This window comes from Rhinatrema bivittatum, chromosome 2, assembly GCF_901001135.1.
Source record: "Rhinatrema bivittatum chromosome 2, aRhiBiv1.1, whole genome shotgun sequence".
In the NCBI taxonomy this organism is placed as follows: Eukaryota; Metazoa; Chordata; class Amphibia; order Gymnophiona; family Rhinatrematidae; genus Rhinatrema; species Rhinatrema bivittatum.
Window position 1 is genome coordinate 579563593 of NC_042616.1, and position 21319 is coordinate 579584911.

Here is a 21319-nt window from a genome sequence, read left to right on the forward strand (position 1 = left end):
GAGGGGTCTTGATGACCTAGAGACAGACCTGGTAAACAGTGGACTAATTGGTAAAACTGGTAATTTCCTTCACATGCGTATGGTATAAATTGTGATGTTTACACACGTAAAAGCAGACAAGTGCCAAGGAGAATATGCAAGTTAAGTTTCCTCATGTAAATGATTAAAATTAGGAGCATAAATATGCGCAAAGCCTCTTAGCTGGATAAGTCTTAAAAAGAGATACATAGCTGGATAAGTCTTCAAACGCTTGTTATCCATCTATGTGGTGCTTTTCTTTCACTTATCCAGTTATCTTACTTAGCTGGATAAGTCTCAAACAGCTCTACATGAACATGCTGGGTTGGATTTTCGCATATTTTATCGAGTGTGCGTGCATTTGCGCGCACAATATGAAATATGTGTGCATGCGCGCAGTCGTCTACATAGCTGTGTAGATGGGAGCGCATGTTTTAAAGTTGACCTCCCTGTGTATAAGTTACCCTACACCACTCCACAAATGATGCCCTACTTGGAGCAGGTGTAGCTCTGCGTGAAGTAATTTGGGTTTGTTTACAGCCAATTTGAGGATTTTCAAAACACAGTTATATGCATAAGTTCGCTTTGAAAATACAGTGTGCATGCAGACTTTGCCCCAGTGTTGGATTGTTTGAAAATGACCATCCCCATTAGATGCCAGGGAAATAAGCCTAAAAAGAAATTTGAATCAAATTCTCCAGTCCCAGGATGCTGCGTAATAGCTTCCCAAAGAGAAAGAGAAAAATAAAAAACATGTTCCACATACATGAGGAGTGACAATGAAACATTGTTAATTTTAGGAAGAAAAAGTGCGTGTTTATTTTTTTAACATGCAAAAAGTAAAAAGCATATATTGGTAAATATGGCCTGTATTGGGAAATGACAAGAACATGTTTTTTTGCTGTTTTGCATGTTTAATTTTTCTTGCAAGAGCAGAGTAACAGGTATTTACTCACTGGGAAAGAAAGCTACTTTTGTCTCAGGATGCTAGCAGGGAGTTAGGCGGAAAAACACCCGACTCTGTTTAGACAGCCAAAATCCCATCAAAGCGAGAAGAGGGGATAAGAGCTGTGTTTTCCAATGATGAGCACTTTAACTATGTTCTGGTTTCACAGGAAGCTACAAGAGAAGTGAGTATCCTTTGCATCATGACTGCTAAGTGGCTGGTCTGAATCACCTTTGGTGAAGAGAAGCAAAGCCTTGAGCTGACCCTAAGCACTTCTATTTGTGGGGTTTAAACGGAGCCCTCTGATTTTTTTACAGGAAAAGCCAAATGATGCCTGAAGCTGAAATACCATACTGCTAGGAAGAAAAAAAATAAAGAGAAAACATAAAAAATTTAAAAAGCTGGTATCATATCTAGAGTAAGACCTATTTGTTTTGTGAACCGCTTCTACTGCAAAAGCATTAAAATACTTGCAAGGTGACTTTTAGTATCTGTGACCATAAAACATTTTCTCTTTTAGGAACATGCTTCCAAAACCCATACCAGAAGATCCACCATGTTAGGCTTGTTATTCCTCAGTGTCTTCACAGCGTGAAACACATCCACTGCTCTCTGGTGGCGGAGCATTTCACAAACGATACTGATCGCGCAGAAGGTCCCGCTGCGGCCGCCTCCATTCCTGCAATAAAGAATATAAAATAAAAAGGAGCTTGCTCACTTTCCCCCAAGCTCACGTGACCTTTTCTTAGAAGGGATTAAGTTAATGAAAAAATTAAGCCTGGGGTCGAGCTGCAGGAGGAAGTGCTGGTGAAGAGGATGATTTACTCAATGCTTTTATAGCACTGCCCTGACCAGCCTAGTGACAGCAAGGGAGGACTGCACAATTTCAAACTTTAACATGCCTGATATTTACATCATTTACTACTGTATAGTTAGGTCCCTTCGTTTTCAGTTTTTATTTTATTTTTACTAGGAATTTCATTGTTACAACAACAACAACAAAAAATCAGTGGAAAAATTATTTGTTATAACACACAGGAGAAAAATCAGAGGAAAAGTCATTAAGCCATTTTTCCACTGAATTTTTTTGGTTTGTTATAACATTGAACTTCCCAGAAAAAAATTAAATAAAGGTCCCTAAGTTTATTTAATTATCGTAATAGTATAAAGCTGACAGCACAGACAGAAACCCTAAAGCAGCAAGGAAGTTTCACAGCTTGCTTCCCAATCTTTTCAAACCCAAGGCACACCTATGTCCAACCTCCACAGAGAGGACTCTTATGGCCAAAAGAGCAGCTAGGGAAGCACTGAAAGCCCCACCAGTTTCTCTTCCAAATTTGAAAACAAAGGAAGCAAACACACACATGAAGCCTGGCACAATAGAGCAGCGTTCCAGTGATTTTTAAATTTAACTGATGTGAAGTAGCAGCCCAGTTGTTAGAGCAGGGTTCAAATCCTGCTTCTCCAACTAATATTCCTTGTGACCTTGGGTAAACTGCTTCACCCTCCATTGCTTCAGGTACAAACTAACCCCTAGATTCATCAAAATGCTATAAAATTTGTCATCTAGTAACTCGAGGGGAGGTTTCGGTGCCAGTTTTACATGCACAGTGAGACCTATGAACAGCACAGTACACATTACTGAAGATTTGATGTGAGTTGGAATGAGGAGAGGTACACAAAGATGAGATTTCTAGAATGTACTCTCGTCCTAGCTTTGTGTACTCTTCCTCATTCCAAATTATTATTATTATTACTATTTATTAGAGATGTGAATCGTGTGATCGATCGTCTTAATGATCGATTTCGGCTGGGGGGGGAGGGAATCGGATCATCGCGGTTTTGTTTTTTTAAATATCGTGTAAATCGTAAATCGGGGGAGGGCAGGAAAACCGGCACACTAAAACATCCCTAAAACCCACCCCGACCCTTTAAAATAAATCCCCCACCCTCCCGAACCCCCCCAAAATGTCTTAAATTACCTGGGGTCCAGTGGGAGGGTCCCGTTGTGATCTTCCACTCTCGGGCCACAGGTGCGTTGATGGAAATGGCGCCGGCGCTACCTTTGCCCTGTCATATGGCCATGTTGCCGTACTGCAAAATGGCGCTGGCCCATTTTTCATTACGGCAACACGATTCGAGTGCAGGAGGTTGTTCCCGGACCCCCGCTGGACTTTTGGCAAGTCTTGTGGGGGTCAGGAGGCCCCCCCAAGCTGGCCAAAAGTCCCTGGGGGTCCAGCGGGGGTCCGGGAGCGATCTCCTACGCTTGTGACGTCAGGGGACAGGAACCAAAATGGTGCCGTCGCTACCTTTGCCCTGTCATACCTTTGCCCTGTCATATGACAGGGCAAAGGTAGTGCCGGCGCCATTTCCATCAACGCACCCGTGGCCTGAGAGTGGAAGATCACAACGGGACCCCTCCACTGGACCCCAGGTAATTTAAGACATTTTGGGGGGGTTCGGGAGGGTGGGGGATTTATTTTAAAGGGTCGGGGTGGGTTTTAGGGATGTTTTAGTGTGCCGGTTTTCCCGCCCTCCCCCTTCCCCTCCCCCCGATTTATGATTTTTGACGATAAATCGGGGGAATTCCTATTAAATATCACCTCTAACGATTTTTGACGATTTAAAATATATCGGACGATATTTTAAATCGTCAAAAAACGATTCACATCCCTACTATTTATTTGTATACCATCAATCTGGTAAACAATCTTGGCAGTTCACAGAAAATCAAAATTACAAATATATAACATAGAACCAACATCATACCTAAACTAAAATAAAATGTTACTTAATATACAAAATTAAAGTAATAGTCACTATTGCAATATATAGCTACTATCCTTTACACTGGGCAACAATGAAAGTGTTACTGACCTAAAAAGGTCCCACTCTGTAGTATCTTGATGTGCTGAACACGAATATGACCATGAAAAGTTTTTTTATGGGATCTCGTTTTGAAGATATTTAATATAGTTCACTTTCTATGTTTAGTGATGTAAATTTATCCAGTAGGACTGTAAATAAGCCTAGAATGATGTAATATTGCATAATACCATCATGCACACATCATCCACAGTTTATTACATCATTTTCTGATGCAATGCAGTTCTATTGCCATGCTGCTGCTGAGTAAGCTGACGTCAGCAGTGTACTATATGAAGCCCAGTCAGAAAGGGTGAGCATTTGAAATATTCATGATGGCTGACTACTGCTGGACACTGCACAGAGATGCTCCCGAACAGGTGTACAAGAGACAAGCAAAGAAATCTAAGACGTAGTCAATGACTTCATTTTTCAAATAGTATTAACCGTAGGTCTCCTACTATTGGCATACAATTCAAGATGTAATTATATTATTGCATATTACAAAAAAACTAGAGCCAATTTTGCATTTTCACAGTCACATTCATGTTTAGCACATGGAAATTTATAAGAATTGACTAATTTCATTTCCGTAACATGACTTTTGTGAAAATTTGTTGCCCAGTGTTATCTGTCTGCGGAAAAGCGATGCCAAATAGCCATGTTTTTAGAGCCTTTGTAAAGACCTTGATGTCTGGTTCTAATCTTAGCTAGACCGGCATAGTGTTCCAAAGTTTTGGTCTGGCTATGGAGATCGATCTCTCCCTGACCTCACTGTAGGTATTTGCAGAAGACTTCATTTGCTGATCTCAATGTTCTATTAGGGGTGTAAAGTTGAAGAGGCGTTTAACCATATGACATTGTTGTTATATAATGAATTGTGAATGATTCTTAGAATTTTATATTGTGCCTCTTTTTTAATTGGCAACCAGTATAGAGATTGTAGTGTTGAAGTAATGTGATCAAATTTATTACAACCTATTATGACTCTCGCAGTGGCATTCTGCAGTATCTGTAAATCTTTACTGACGTGTACCGTGCTGTTCGTACGTCGAACTGTGCATGTAAAACTGGCCCCAAAACCCTAGACCACCACCAATCCCCTCCAGTTATTAGATGACCTTCCTATAGTGGTGTAAATAGATGACTAATATGTGTGCTATATCAGAGGCGCTCTCTCTCTCTCCACTCCATTCCACCTTCCCTCTCCCCTAAATGGGATTTGCAATAATTATTGCAAATCACGTTTTGGGCATATTGTACAGCTTAATGCCAGGAAAAAAAGTATAGCTATTTCCGGCATTAAAACATGCGATAACGTGCGTTATGCTATCTCACACAGCGTTAAATGCCCCTCATTTTTATAATCCCTGCTCAAACTCTTCCCCTTTGACTAAAATTAAAAAATTTGCATGCACATCTCACGATGCAATAAATAATGCATACATTATGGCTTCATCTCAGGCTTAGGGCCCTAACGCCAGCGATAACGGCCTAACGCATTTTGATGAATGGCCCTGTTAGGGGCTTATGTAACAAGCCACGGTATTTCCCCCAGAAGAAAATTCCACAGGGTTTACTAAGCTGGGGTATTTGGCAGTTTAGTAAACCCAACTGTATTTTCTCTGGTGGTAAAATATGAGGAGGAACAGCAGAGCCCTGCCAAAACCACCTGATGATGGCCCGGGCTGTGGGCCACCATGAATTAAAGGGTCCAACTGTCCTGAAGTAACAGCCCCAAGTGTAGTGAGACACCTGTCCCGCCTCCCCACTACCACTGTCCCTTGAGGTGACCCAAGTCAAAATTTTAATTCACAGAAGATGGAGTACAAGCACCGCCCCAAACCCCTACCCTTTTCCAAAAAATAAACTCCCAACCCAGAGCTTAGGGGCAAAGGTGTGAACCATTTTGGAAAATGGCTGCACCAGGTTTGGAGGCTAGGGGGCACTCCACTCATGATTTTATAGACTTCCATCATATCTCCTCTCTGTTGTCTCTTCTCCAAGCTAAAGAGCCCCAACTTCTTTAGCCTTTCTTCAAAGAGGAGCTTCCCTTTTATTATTTTGGTCATCTTTCTCTATAGCTTTTCTAGTTCCACTATATCGTTTTTGAGATGCAGTGACCTGGAGCCCTGTTTTAAATTCTCTGTGTGTGAGAATTGAACACAGTAATCCAGGTGCGATTACACCATATAATAGCATAGAGGCATTATGATATTCTCTGTTTTATCCTCCATTCCTTTCCTAATAATTCCTAACATTCTATTTGCTTTTTTGACTGCAGTCGCACACTGAGCCGAGTATTTCAATGTATTGTCCACGATGATACCTATATCCTTTTCCTTGTTAGTGTCTTCTAATATGGAAACTAATAGGGGTACATTTTATAAATGTACACCCGTGCGTACTTTTGTTCGTGCACCAGGCGCAAACAAAAGTACGCCGGCGCAGGCAAGGGGGTGCACATTTGTGCACCTTGCGCTCGCCGAGCCCTGCGCGCGCTGCCCGTTCCCTCCGAGGCTGCTCCGAAATCGGAGCAGCCTCGGAGGGAACTTTCCTTCAGCCTCCCCCCTCACCTTCCCCTCCCTAACCTACACCCCCCTACGTTTATCGTGAAAGTTACACCTGCTCCAGGCAGGCGTAACTCGTGCGCACTGATCGGCCGCCGTTGCACGATTCCCCGGCCTGGGAGCGATTTTGGAGCTCTCGGCCATGCCCCCGGGCCGGCACCACGCTCCCGACACGCCCCCGGAACGCCCAGAACGTCGCGTCGCCTCCCCCTCCCCACATGCCCCCGGCACGCCCCCCTAGCAAAGCCCCAGGACTTACGTGCGTCCTGGGGCTTGTGCGTGCTGCCGAGCCTACGCAAAATAGGCTCGGCACGCGCAGGGGGGTTTTGAAAGGGTTACGTGCATAACTGATGCGTGTAACCCTTTTAAAATCTACCGCATATTGTGTAAGTACAGTTTGAATTATTTTTCTTTATGTTCAGTACTTTGTACATTTGCACATTAAATTTGTACTTTGTACATTCATTTTCATCTATCATTTGGATGCCCAGAATTCCTATCTCACAAGGTCATCCTGCAATTTCTAACAATCTGCTTGTGATTTAACAAGTGGAAATGATTAGGTATGCAAATTTCACACTTCACTTGTTTCCTTTTCCAGATCATTTATAAATATGTTAAAAAGCATTGGCCCCAGTACAGACCCCTGAAGCATGCCAGTGTTTACCTTCCTTCATTGAGAAAACTGACCATTTAGTCCTACTCTCTGTTTCCTATCTGTTAACTGGTTTGCAATCCACAAAAGGACATTGGCTCCTAATTCATGACTTATTAATTTCCTGAAGTCTCTCTCATGAAAAACTTTGCCAAACGCCTTCTGAAAATACAGATATACTATATTCATTGGCTCCCCATTAACCACATGTTTATTAACCCCTTAAAACATGTGGCAGATTGGTAATGCAAGATTCTCTTTGGGTAAAACCATGTTGATTTGATTCCCATTACATCATGTCTGTCTATATGTTTAGTAATTATATTCTTTAGAACAGATTCTATTATTTTTCTCCACACAGAAGTCAGTCTGTCCAGACTATAGTTTCCCAGATCACCCCTGGAGCCCTTTTTAAAGATTAGTATTACATTGGTCATCCTCCAATCTTCAGCTACAATAGATAATTTTAATGATAGATTACAAATGACTAGTAATAGGTCTGCAATTTCATTTCTTACAGGCCGATACAGTACAGTGTGCTCTGGTGGAGCGCACTGTCAACCCGCATTTGGACGTGCGTTTTTGACGCGCTAGCTTTACCCCTTATTCAGTAAGGGGTAATAGCGCATCGAAAACGCGCGTCCAACCGCCCCCCCCAACACTAATAGCGCCCGCAACATGCAAATGCATGTTGATGGCCCTATACACAAGGTGATCGCCAAACCTCTATCAAATATTCTCAACTGTTCTCTAGAGCATGGCATTGTCCCTAATTTTCTCAAACAAGCAGTAGTGAAACCGCTACTCAAAAAACCGAATCTTGACCCCACCACCCTCTCTAATTACAGACCGGTTTCCAACCTACCCTTCCTAGCTAAAGTTCTTGAAAAACTAGTTAATTCACGCCTCTCCGATCACCTTGAACAAAACAACATCCTCCCTTCCACCCAATATGGTTTCAGGAAGCATTTAAGTACTGAAACGTTGCTCCTCTCCCTACACGATACTCTTATCAGAGGAACCGACTCAGGATCCTCTTATCTGATCGCCATGCTTGACATCTCGGCTGCGTTCGACACAGTCAATCACGATGTCCTCCTCAACATCCTCATGAGTATTGGCATTACTGGCAATGCCCTCGCCTGGATTCAATCGTATCTCCAAAATCGCTTTTTTACTGTCCTAGTAGACAACAATGAATCTGATCCCATCAGTCTTCCCCAAGGTGTGCCCCAAGGTTCTTCACTCTCCTCTACGCTGTTTAATATATACATGATTCCCCTCACCATGCTCCTCACTAACCTGCACATCAAGCATTTCATTTATGCTGACGATGCACAACTCATCTTCCCGTTCTCTGACTCTATCCAAACTGCTTTACAAAACTGGGAATCCTGTCTTTCCTCCATCAACCAACTCCTAAATGACATGCACCTAGCTCTAAATTCCAATAAGACAGAACTATTAATTATTTCTAATAGGCAACCACTCCCAGACATCCCACTTGCATACTCATCCACCAATTTCCCATCGCACACTCGCAATTTAGGTGTTATTATTGATAATCACCTTACTTTTAAATCATTCATTAAATCCATCATAAAGGATTGCTATTTTAAGCTACAAAAGATAAAGAAACTCAGACCCCTACTGCACTTCACTGATTTCCGTACAGTACTCCAGTCTATTATTTTATCTAAAATTGATTACTGTAATGCACTCTTTCTTGGCATCCCCGCAACACACACCAAACCATTACAACTTTTACAAAATGCCGCCGCTCGGATACTGACAAATACAAAAAAAAGAGACCACATCACTCCCACACTAATCGAATTACACTGGCTCCCAATACAGTCACGAATTCTTTATAAAGCACTTTCCATCATACACAAGAGTCTGTTAAATTCTAACCTCAACTGGATCAACCCCCCCCCCCCTCCCCCGCACCTCCAAGAGACCTACCCGCCCAGCCCTCCAAGGAACACTTCGTGCCCAATCTATCAAATCTTTTAAACTCTCCTCCACTATAAACAGAGCTTTTTCACTTGTCGGCCCCACCATATGGAACTCCCTGCCCCATGATATTCGCATGGAGACATATTCCCCCACTTTCAAAAAAAAACTGAAAACCTGGCTCTTTCAACAAGCCTACCCCATGTCACCCCCCATTACTTAAAACTCCTCTGTGAATTATCCACTGATATATTATTATGAACGCCTATTGTCCGCTGATTTTGTACTATGCACTCCTATGTATATAGTTATGGTTACAGTTTTATTTCATTGCATCTACTCATTGATTTCTGTTATATGTAAGGGCTCCTCCCAAAAGTTAATTGTATTTTTCCTAGTTCACTAATTATCTGTTATATGTAAGGGCCCTGCCCAAAAGTTTTTGTTTTTTGTAAACCGATGCGATGTGCGAACGGATATCGGTATAAAAGAGACGTTAAATAAATAAAAATAAAATAAATATTAGTTATTCCCGCACGATTCAGTAAGTAAAATGTGCAGCCAAGCCGCACATTTTACTTTCATAAATTAGCGCCTACCAAAAGGTAGGAGTTAATTTCTGCCGGCACCAGGAAAGTGTACAGAAAAGCAGTAAAAACTGATTTTCTGTACACCCTCCGACTTAATATCATGGCAATATTAAGTCAGAGGTCCCAAAAGTAAAAAATAATTAAAAATAATAAAAAAAAAAAATTTAAAATCGGCCCGCGGCTCATGGGTTGAAAACCGGACACTCAATTTTGCCGGCGTCCGGTTTCTGAACCCGTGGCTGTCAGCGAGTTTGAGAACCGACGCCGGCAAAATTGAGCGTCGGCTGTCAAACCTGGTGATAGCCGTTGCTCCTGTCAAAAAAGAGGCGCTAGGGACGCGCTAGTGTCCCTAGTGCCTCTTTTTACCGCAGGCCCTCATTTGAATACTAAATCGCGCGCACAGGAGAGTGGCCTGTGCGCTCTCCCGCAACTTTTACTGTATCGGCCTGTTAGTTTAGGCCCCAGAATTCTAAGAGAACTATCTGGTCCAGGTGATTTGCCTTATTATATCTTCCAGGTTGACCATGATGTGTTCCAGTTCTTCTCAATCACCACCACTAAACAGAGGTTCTGGCAAAGGTATCTCCCTAATATCCTCCTCTGTAAACACTGAAACAAGGAATTAGTCTTTCTGCTATGGCCTTGTCTTTCTTAAGTGTCTCTTTTATACTTTGTTCATCTACATGATCCATTTCACTCATGGGCTTCCTGCTTTGGATATATTTGAAAAAAGTTTTGAGTGTGAGTTTTTGCCTCTATGACAAGCTTCCTTTCAACTTTTCTTTTTGCCTGCCTTATCAATGTTTTGCATCTATGTTGCCAGTGCTTATGCTTTTCCTAATTTCTTTGGATCCTCTTTCCATTTTTGGAAAGAAATTCTTTTGACTATAAGAGCCTCTTTCACCTCAGCTTTAAACTATGCCGGCACTTATTTGGCCTTCCATTTGACTTTTTTTAAAGCACATATGGCCTGGGCTTCTAAGATAATATTTTTAAAAATTGTCCACACCTGATATATATTCTTAACCTTTGTAGCTGCATCTTTTATTTTTATTTTTTTAATGTTTTCCTTATTCTATCATCTCCCTTTTGAAAGTTAAATGCTAGAGCAGTAGTTTTATACAAACTGAGCCTTGGTCGATTTTGTAACAACTATTTATGGGTTTATGCACATTAATGGCTTTGACAATTACTCCTACAACTTATCAAAACATATACATAATCATGGATACTACAAAAATGAGATGATTAATCCAGAAAAGTGCAGATGTATGCAATATAATTATCAAGCTCCTTAAGTCCCAAGACTAATGACCTCATTGACAAGGTAGCCTAAGACATTTCTCTTCACTAAAATTAGACTGTGTATTTGTTCTGTGCATAAAATAATTAATGGCTGAACAGACTGGTTGGGTCAATTGATCTTTTTCTGCTGTCATTTATTAATTTACCATGTTGCTATAAAACTTAGGTTATCCTTAATCTATGGAAATCATTAAATAAAATGGCAAATAATTTTTGTTCCTAAAAGTTGAATTTTTGTGTTTGCCCAGTGGTCCAGCAACAGAACTGGGAACTGATGGGTGAAGACATTCCCAGATCCAACTCCTGCTTCTTGGGCTGGGCAGAGATGGTGAAAGTAAAGTGGTAGCATTCATAATCTCCAAGATTTATCTGTTGAAGCATTTAAAACCTTTGCCATACCCAAACAACTTTCATACAGTTTTACAAGCCCCGATTCTTACAGGGTTAGATTACTGTAATGCATTATACCTAGGGCTTCTGGACACTGTCTTAAGTCCTCTACAGCTAACACAAAATACAGCTTCTTGCATTCTTACAAACTCAGAATATCAAGATTGTATCACTCCTGTCCTCTGTTTGCTGCACTGGCTCCTAGTTTCATTTCGAATACAATACAAAATTCTATCATTCACAATCTCATATTTAAGAAATCTGCAGTTTGGTTATGCCCTTCCCTACAACTGTATCAACCTTCACGTCATCTCTGCTCCATGAACAAAAGTCTCCTCGAGGTTCCCTCTATTGAAGTAGCCAGGTTAGACAGCTCTAGACGGCGTGCCTTTTTGGTCACTGCCCCTATTCTCTGGAATTCCATCCCCGATTCTCTCAGGCAATTAACAAATGTTAAAGAATTTAAGAAAAGTTTAAAAACCTACTTATGCTCCGTTGCATTTAAATAATCCACAAGGATCTGAGCCCAACTGTTTCCATCCAGAGGCTTGTTTTTTTGTTGTATCACTGTCCTATTTTTATTTGTTATTGTTTTTATGACCTGCTTAGTTTTACCTTATTTTGTAATTATGTTTTTATTATGAATGTATATTTTTGTAAACCGCTTCGAAATATCTTCCATTGTAGAAGTGGTATATAAAAGATTGCAAATAAATAAGAAAGAGGAAGCCTCAGCCACCCCTCAACAGTCACATCTATGGACCAACTTAAGAGAGTACGTGTGCTGTGTTTCAGAGGGAGCTGTGATCTGTGCCTCTCAAATGTCAAAACGAGGCCTGTGAGGTCTTGGAAGCTCATGTATAAAAACATCCTTTTGTTGGTCTTTTAAAAGGTAGCACCATCTAGAAAGACTCTAATACTCCTGAAATGAGGGACGGATGTGCTAGCAGCATTGTTCAACTTCCCTAAATTGCTCTGCAAGCACACCTCAATCTTCACCTGCAGCACTCCAAAGCTATTTATCCTGTACTTCTCCACTGCAAAATTTTGAGGTGAGTTTATGATTTGAACCTTTGCATTGAAAGTGCTTTACTGATGCTTACTTTATTCCCCTGGTAAAAACCAAGATTTGAATCCAGTTCATTAGAGTTTAACAGTAGTGCATCATTTCACTGCAGCACATGAAGTTCTTCTTCTGACTGATCTTTCAAACAGAGGGGCTCACTCATACACAGTGGTATTTTTCCCCAAGAGAAAAATATTTCAGGAGTCACAAAGCCACGGTAAATGACCTTGTCATTTTGTGACTGCTGTGGTAATTTTCCTCACAGTAAAATGCCACAGGGAAAAATATTGTGGCAGAAAATGCCTTCAAAGAACGCATAATGGTGCCCGGGGACTGCCATGGCTTAAAGGAGCTGCTCAGCCCTGAGTAGGCCCCCCCCCTCCCTGAAAGTCGTTAAAATATCCAAGAGGTCTACATAGCCCCTCTGTCTCACCCCCCCACCCTTGTAGGTGGCCAATGCTCATAAATAAAAAAACTATTTAAAAGATGGCATCAGGCTTTGCCTTCGCCTCCAACATCCAACCCCTTCCCCTTCAATAAAATAATCCAGCCAACACCCTAGCCCATTCTATGGACCCCACCCTTACTCATAAATAAGCCCCTGACGGCCGCAGTGGGGGCCCAGAATTCCACCTAGGATCCAGATCCAGTAATGTCCATTTCTCAAAATAGTGCCAGCTGACCAATCACATGATAGGGGCAAAGGATCAGCATGCACCCTTTCAAAAAATGGCTGCTGCTGGGCCCTGGGACCTAGACGGCACTCTGGTGCCCTACTGGACCACCATGAACTCGTAATGGGGGGAGGGAGTCAGGAGGGCGGGCTAGGGTAGGGGCCCTGACCTTTGGAGGCCAGATTATTTTATTGATGGGGAGGGATTGGGGAGTTAGTGGGGCCTAGCATCAACTTTAAGACATTTTTTTACATTTCTGAACAATAGCTGCCTCCAAGGATGGCAGGAAGGGTTGGGACAGGAGATCTGTGCAGACCCCTGGGTTTTATTTTAACAACTTTCTAGGGGGTCTTACTTGGGGCCATTGGATGCTTTAAGACAGGGCTCCAGGAACATTGGGACATGCGTTAACTTCCTGCAAGAGCATCGGGATGGTAACTATAATTCTTGAGTGATAGCTAACTTCTATTCAAATAATGTGGCTTGCGATTTTTCAGGCAAGCTGAGTTAATTGATTTGCATAGTTTAAGATAGGGATGAGCCAATTAGCGGGAATTTGCATACTAATCAGTTCATTTAAATATGCATGGTACTGGGAGCTAAATAATCCAAAGTATTTGAAATACCTTGTATTATCCCTGAATTAAGCCATTTATCATACAGTAAATGGTCTAATGTGGCCCAGAGGTTTTGAAGTACAGTTGTGGTTAATAGGCTCTCTAATTCTTTGCTTTTCCTGTGCTAAATGTTTTGTGCATGATTGGTTTCCCAATAAGTGTTGGAAGATACTTTTCTTCTCTGTCTTCATCAGTGGTACTTACAGGCAATGCACAACTGTGCGTCCTTCTCCTCCATTGTACTCTTCCTGCCACTTCTCTACCTGGCGTATGAGCTTCAGGAAGGAACGTTTAGACACTGGAGTGTCTCTGTACATGGGCCAGCCAAGAAACTGGAACTGCTGTACCATCCGATATCCATCTTGAGGCTGCAGAAATCCAAGCAGAGAAGCAAGTGGAAAATGACATCAACTGCAACAGGTGACATGCCAAAACTATGCTTTCTTCCTCGGTGAGTATGGATAAAAACACGGAATGGCGACATCAGAAAGTTACCAAAAAATGCTGTTCTAGCTAAAACAGGAGGTGCTCTTGAGAAATTTGATTCTTAACCTCAGTCAAGGAGAGCAAGACAAATGAAAAAAAAAAATACAATATGCAGATTAATTCATTTTGAATAATGCTTTATTCTAGTTGAATTCCAAGTTCTGGTGTGATGCTTTACTAGAAGTATGGGTGAGACCTGGGCAATTACTTTATTTCTACATATATAAGTGTAAGGGCATGACAACCACATTGCTTTATTTCAGTATAAAATGATAATCAAACAATACAGCACATAATTGGAAATACCCCAAGTGGCACTGTCTTTATTAGTGTACAGTATAGTCTCACAGTAGTTAAACTTCATTCAGTCTTCTAAAAGAGCAACTATTGATCATGTACAGAGCCCAGACCCTCTGATTCAGCTGAACACTGACGTGACATGAAATGCAGTCAGACTGCAGTCATTGCATCAATGCAGTAAATTTTCATTTGTCAGCATGCTGGTGTATTTTATATATATATATTTTTTTTAGCATAAGGTGCCTTGACTTAAATAAATCCATTACCCTACCCATGATGTGAAGCTGTGCTTCAGTATAATAAGGAATGTAATAGGATACTGGAGAGTTTCCAAAGACTTCTTTTCTGGGAGTGTTGTGAAAGCCGCCAGGAGTAAGGATGCCCGAGGAATCAGGAAGGTGTCCAGAGAGTCTGAAACCCCCACCACTTTGTCTTTTCAGCAGAATCCACAAATGGGAACTGTAAGGAAGAGGACTCTGAGTATTGGCAAAGCTGAGATGCCAATGTACAAGCTCTTTGGTGTGGCTTCCCCTGTCCCATGAGTTTTGGCTTGGTGACCAGACAGTAAGGCACTCCTGGATCTATCCATGTGGGCTGGGCACAGATGGCGACTTTTCTGCCCCAAACCAACAAATTCCTCCCTATAGACTTGAAGGCTCAATTTAGAACTCTCAGTAAGATTCCAGCACCTTAGTTCTGAGGAACTGGAACAGAGGAAATGCCCATGCAGCAAGAATAGAAACAATTAACACACAGGCTGTATTCTGTCGTTATAACTATCTGCAACTGTTCTTAGTAACAAACGCAAACCACTACATTAGAATGGCAGTGCTGCTTACTAGGATGTGCTTGCATTTGAAAAGAAACTTCTTGTTTTGTTTCATTTTGAAAATAAAATGTTAAAAAAACCCCTAAAAAAACCCCAAATAAAATTTTGTTTTCATTGAAGCAGCTACCTGCTCTGGCATCCTGCCCTGCAGAAAAAACCCAGCACCTTAAAATTTAAAAATTGAACCCCTTGCCCAAGCATCCCACCCTCTCTGTGGAAACAAATTTTCTTTCATCCATTGGGTCCATAATTCCAAATGAAACAGGAACAGTCCCCAGTTGCTCCTGCCCTGCTAGGTCAGTACGCTAGGCCCTGAGGCTGGCGCCATTTTGTGGTTTGGACATATCTCTGTAAACAAAATAGTGCCAGTCTCAGGGCTTATTGGCACCATTTTAAAATGCCTATCTGGCTGGGCAGAAATGACTGGGGGATCGCTCTTGCCCTATTTGAACTTTTTGATTCCATGTACGGGGTAAGATGAATCTGGAGTTGTAGTGGAAGGCTGGGGTGCTTCAGTTTTTAAGTTCTGGGGTGCCAGCTTTGGTTGTTTTTGTGGGAAGAAGAGAGGACTTCAGCCCCATGTCTTGTTTTTTTCAATTTTTGTTTTAAATTCAGTTTAGTTTGTTTTGTATAAATATGAAATAAAATGAAATAAACCAAAAATGAAACAAAAAAACAGAAATCAAAACAAAACAAATGTAAGTGTGTACCACTGTTTACCAGCAAACTGGAAACAAAAATTACTTGCTGACAAACTTTTTCTTACTGAATCCCTGTGATCAAAGCATTCATTTTACCCTATAATTACCAAAGACTAGTGTCAGGAATGGTCACACAAGATTCTCAGCTTTAGAATAGGGCCACTGTCAAGTTTCACAAGCCTTTTTATAATAAAGATAACATTATACATTCACGTTATATCCTTACTCTTGCTGCATTGTAAATTCTGAATATCCTGCTGATAATATCCTCTTCCAGGTCAGCAGATACAAACTCCACTTGAATGGGACCATGTCGATGCACTCCATTTTCCGGCCAGTACTGGGGACATAACTATTTCAAAATCATACAGATGTTTTGTTATTTTCAAGCACAAATTCATTCATTCATTCATTCATACCTGGCACAGTATTCCCATAATAGTCTTCCCTCTTGCCTTGGGGTGCTTAACCTTATTAAACTTTAAGAGATTTCATGACAGAAGGTGCTAATGGGAAAAGCTTTATAGAAATGCCAATGGCACATCTTGAGGGCCTAAGAGACAACATTAACATATGTTCTGCACAGGAAATACATTTAATATGCTTAAGACAAAAAAAAAATCTGCACAAATGGCACAGGATTTTACTATGTATTTATTTTACCTTTATTTCTCTTATTTTTTTTCCAGAAATCATTGCAGGGTACAAATTGAACATCTGCTTCAAAAGAAAATCTAGAAATGCTTTCTGATCTGCTGTACTTAAGCATATGGGCAAGATTTGGTGAAGCATGAAGCTGTACCAAGTTGTTATAGTAATGAGTTACGGTTCCATGAATGAGCTGTCATTTACCTGCAGTCCGCCAGTCTGCCTGATTTAACATTATTTCACTAGCAGAAGCAAATTATATTTTAGGAAATTAATCAGATGTGTTTGATAGGGAAAAGAAATGTAGATTACCTCAGAATCTAAACTTTTTCTCTCCTTACTGTAATAACAGAGTACACCCCCAAAACATAAAAAAGGAATCTGATATAAAATTATCTATTTCCTTACTTGAAATGAATCTGATTCATATGCTGAGTTACACATTTCTTAATATTACATATTACTACAGTCAGGGGGGCAAGGAGTCTTTTTGCCTGACAGTCAGGGTCATTTATCAAATCACATTAGGGCCCCTAACGCCCATGATAACACCATATCGCCTGCGATAAATAACGCATCTCAAGATGTGTATGAAAATGTAAAAATGTTTCCCAGATGGGAGAGTTAGGGCAGAGTAAATTAAAATGAGGGGTGCTTAGCATTGCGGGCGATAGTGTAACATACATTATCTCAGGTTTTAACGCTAGAAAAAACTACACCTTTTTCCTGGCATTATGCTGTGTGATTTGCCAGAAACAGGCACAGGACTTGTGCTAAAAATCACAAATCTCATTGTGTGTAAGTGAGAAAGAGAGAGAGAGAGAGAGAGAGAAACTCTGGGGAGGCACACATATTAGTCAACTTTTTATACCAATGTAGAATGGCCAATCAGATGGCCTAGGTTTTGGGGGTAGTTTTACATGCACACTCAGAGGTTCAAACAGCACAGTACACATTAGTGAAGATTTGATGTGTTTTTGGAGTGAGGAAAGGTGCACAAAGATGAGATTTGTACATTGTACTCTCGAATTAGTTTGATGCACTCTCTGCCTAGCTGCTATCAAGCTAGGTCGAGAGTAGAATGTACAAATCTCATCTGTGGGCACCTTTCCTCACTCCAAATCACATCAAATCTTCTCTCTCTCTCTCTCTAAAATGCAATAGAAGCCTGTTTGGGCACTACTCAGCTTGCAATGATGAAAATGTCATGGGTGTGATAAATTTAACATGCTTTAGTATCTTGAAAATTACCCTAACTATGCCTTTTTTTTTTTTTTTTTTAATCGCAGGCTCTATTCTTGCAAAATTTATAGCAAAATGATAAATCTAGGCTTGTGCGTGCAAACTTGACGAAGGCCTGTCTGACTCTCTCTTGCCATGTACAGTTACTGAAGAAGTTAAGATATTTTCATTATTTAGGGCTTGATTCACTAGGACTTTCCTGCCATTCCATGTCTATGGGATAAATAATTTGAAGAATCAGATCCTTAGTTGTCAGTGATTTTGGTCATAACATCTTAGTTACTCTCTTGTCAACCTTTTGAACAATTTCAGGGTACTATCCTCTTCTCTGAGAAAGAAACTGAAGAGCTTTCTGATATCGTTTGCTGACTCTTTTTAGTTATAAGCCTCATGTGATGCTGAATTTCGCTTCATATTTTCTATACTTTCTCATTAAAAAAAAACAAAACACTACCAGGTTGAATTTTTTGCCAGTTTGCTTCTGACACATGGGGAAATTTAGCTAATCACATTACAGGATTTTTGTGTAATTTTCCTCTGTGTGAGAAATATAAACAATATTGCAAGAAAAGAAGTTTTTAAAAAAAAAATATTTTTCCCAGTATTTTATATCCCCTCTCAACTTACTTTAGTCCAGTCACTGCAGCAACAGTCCTTGGATGGTGGTCAGGCAGAGGCATAGAAACCCTATGGCCAATATGGCCACGGCCTTAGCACTGCGTCACCAGCACGTTTCATGCGAGTATTATTCAAGGCAGCAGGTGCTTGTCCCAATGTTAGCACCTATTTCTCTCATCTCTCAATTGCCTCTCATCTTCCACAAACAAGTCCTGACCCAGATCAAAAAGCATACTAGGGCAGGTGGCCCCAGAACTTCTCTAAGCTTCTCCTCCTCTCAGCGGTGCCTTTCCTGCCCACACGCAACAATTTGATCTGTTCAAACAGCTGTGCATGGGCAGGAAAGCACTACTGAAAGGAGGAGCAGCTCAGAGAAGTACCAGGGGAGTTTACTCTTCTATCCTGCCAGCTAGGGCTAAGCCAGGCCGCCACTGGGAAAGAAGAAGAAGAAAGGGAGGGGCCAGAGGCAAAGTGTCACTTGGGGATTGGAGAGGAAAGATTTCATGAGGTGAGATGGGACCTGAAGAGGGGATGTGAAAGGGGACTTGGAGGAAAAAGATAAGCAAAGGGTAACTTGAGGACAGAAACATGACTGTAGAAAAAGAATGCATGGCCCATCCAGTCTGCCCATCCGTCCAATTAATTTAGCATTATAATTCTCAACACTTCCATAGAGATCCTTTGTATTTATCCCATGCTTTCTTGAATTCAGATACTGCATTTGACTTCACCATCTCCACTTGGAGACTGTGTCATACATCTACCACCCTCTCTATAAAGAAATATTTCCTAAGATTACTTCTGAATCTACCCTTTCTCCCTCACCTCATGATCCCTCATTCTAGTACCTACTTTCCATTGAAAAAGGCTCACCTCCTGTGCATGGAAACCTTTGAGATATTTGAAAGTCTCTATCATATTTCCCAATCTCGCCTTTTCTCTAGGTATACATGTTTAGGTCTTTAAGTCTATCCCCATATGCTTTAGAATAAAGATACTGATCATTTTAGTAGCCACCCTCTGGACCAACTCCATCCTGTTTATATCCTTTTGAAGGTGCGATCTCCAAAACTGTACACATTATTCCAAGTGAGGTCTCACCAGGGACCTATACAGGGGCAATATCTCCTCCCTTTTTCTGTTCACCATTCCTCTCCCTATGCAGCCAAGCATCTTTCCAGCTTTTACCGTCACTTTACCCACCTGTTTGGCCACCTTAAGATCATCAGATACAATTACCCCCAGATCCTTCTTTTCCTTTGTGCTTAGAAGAATTTCACCTCGAATACTGTACCTTTCCCTTGGGTTTTTGCATCCTAAATGCATTACTCTATTTTTTAGCACAAAATCTTAACTGCCAGACGTTAGACCATTCCTCGAGCTTCGCTAAATTCCTCCTCAAGTTTTCTACTCTTTCCTGATTGTCCACCCTGTTACAGATTTTGGTATCATCAGCAAAAAAACAAACCTTTCCCAATAACCCTTCTGTTATGTTGCTCATAAAAATGTTGAACAGAACTGGTCCAAAGACCAATCCCTGAGGCACACCACTAGTTACAACCCTCTCCTCACAGAAAACTCCATTTACTACTACCCTTTGTCACCATCAATTTCTAACCCAGTCAGTCACTCTAGGATCCATACCAAGGGCGCACAATTTATTTATAAAAGTCTTTTGTGTGGAACCATGTCAAAGGCCTTGCTGAAATCCAAGTACACTATGTCTAACACTCTACCTTGATCCAACTAACTGGTCACCCAATCAAAGAAATTGATCAGATTCTTCTGACAAGATTTACCTCTGGTAAAAGCATTCTCCTCTGGATCTTGCAATCCATTGGATTCCAAAAATTGTACTATCCTCTGTTTTAGCAGCAATTCCATTACTTTTCTCACTACAGAGGGCAGACTAACTGGTCTGTAGTTCCCAGCCTATTTTATGAATAGGAAATACATCCACCCTTTTCCAGTCCTCCAGAACTACTCCAAATACTTAAGGAAGCACTGAAAAGGTCAGCCAGCAGAGCTGCCAGGACATTTATAACTTCCCTTAGTACCCTCAGATGTATCCTATCTGGCCCCACTGCCTTATCTATTTTAAGTTTATTTAGCTCCTCAGCAATATACTGTTGTGACAATTGAGGTTTACCTCACTCGCAGTCTTATTTGTGTTTGTTTTATGTGGTTCAGCTCCAGGCCCTTCCACAGTGAACACTGAATAGAAATATTTGTTAAGCAATTTTGCTTTTTCTTCATCAGCCTCTACATTTCCCTCCCCTTCACCTTTGAGTCTCACAATACCACTTTTGCACGTCCTTCTATCACTAACATATCTAAAAATAGCCTTGTCCCCCTGCTTTACCGTGCTTGCTAAGTTTCTTTCTATTTGAATTTTCACATTCCTGACTATTTTCCCAACTTCTCTTCATTTTTCCAGATATTGTCACCTGTCTTCCTTTTCTGCGATCTCTTCTAGTTTATGAATGCTAACCTTTTCTCCCTTATCCCTCCTGATGAGCTCGTGGGGGGGGGGGGGGGGGGAGGTGAAGTGGGACGCAGAGATTGGATTGATTGGAGTTTGGAAGGATTTGGTGTGTGGGGGGGGGGGGGGGGGGGGAGGAGGAGAGACAGCACAAGTTTCCTGGATCTTCCAGGAAAATCTCTCTCTCTCTATGGGTGCCTGCCTCCTCCAACTTGTGGTACACTTCTTAGAAAGGAAGCACTGGAGAGAGGAGGTGGAAGATGCATGCAGAGACAGTGAATGTGTGTGCTCTATTGCTGTCTACATGGGCTCGGACTGCCAGACATGCATTCAGGTATGCAGCAAAGGAGTATGAACAGAG

The 21319-nt window shown here is 41.3% G+C and overlaps 1 protein-coding gene across 9 annotated transcripts in view; it reads right to left on the reverse strand.

Moving 5' to 3' along the window:
• PTPRM (protein tyrosine phosphatase receptor type M) overlaps positions 1-21319 on the reverse strand; it is a 1907823-nt gene that overhangs the window by 50051 nt on the left and 1836453 nt on the right. For all 9 annotated transcript variants that reach the window (XM_029591025.1, XM_029591024.1, XM_029591022.1 and 6 more), the window contains 3 exons: positions 16195-16320; positions 13857-14020; positions 1508-1643 (listed from right to left, as the gene is read on the reverse strand). In XM_029591025.1, coding sequence (XP_029446885.1) covers positions 1508-1643; positions 13857-14020; positions 16195-16320 — 426 coding nt within the window. The remainder of the gene's footprint in view (positions 1-1507; positions 1644-13856; positions 14021-16194; positions 16321-21319) is intronic.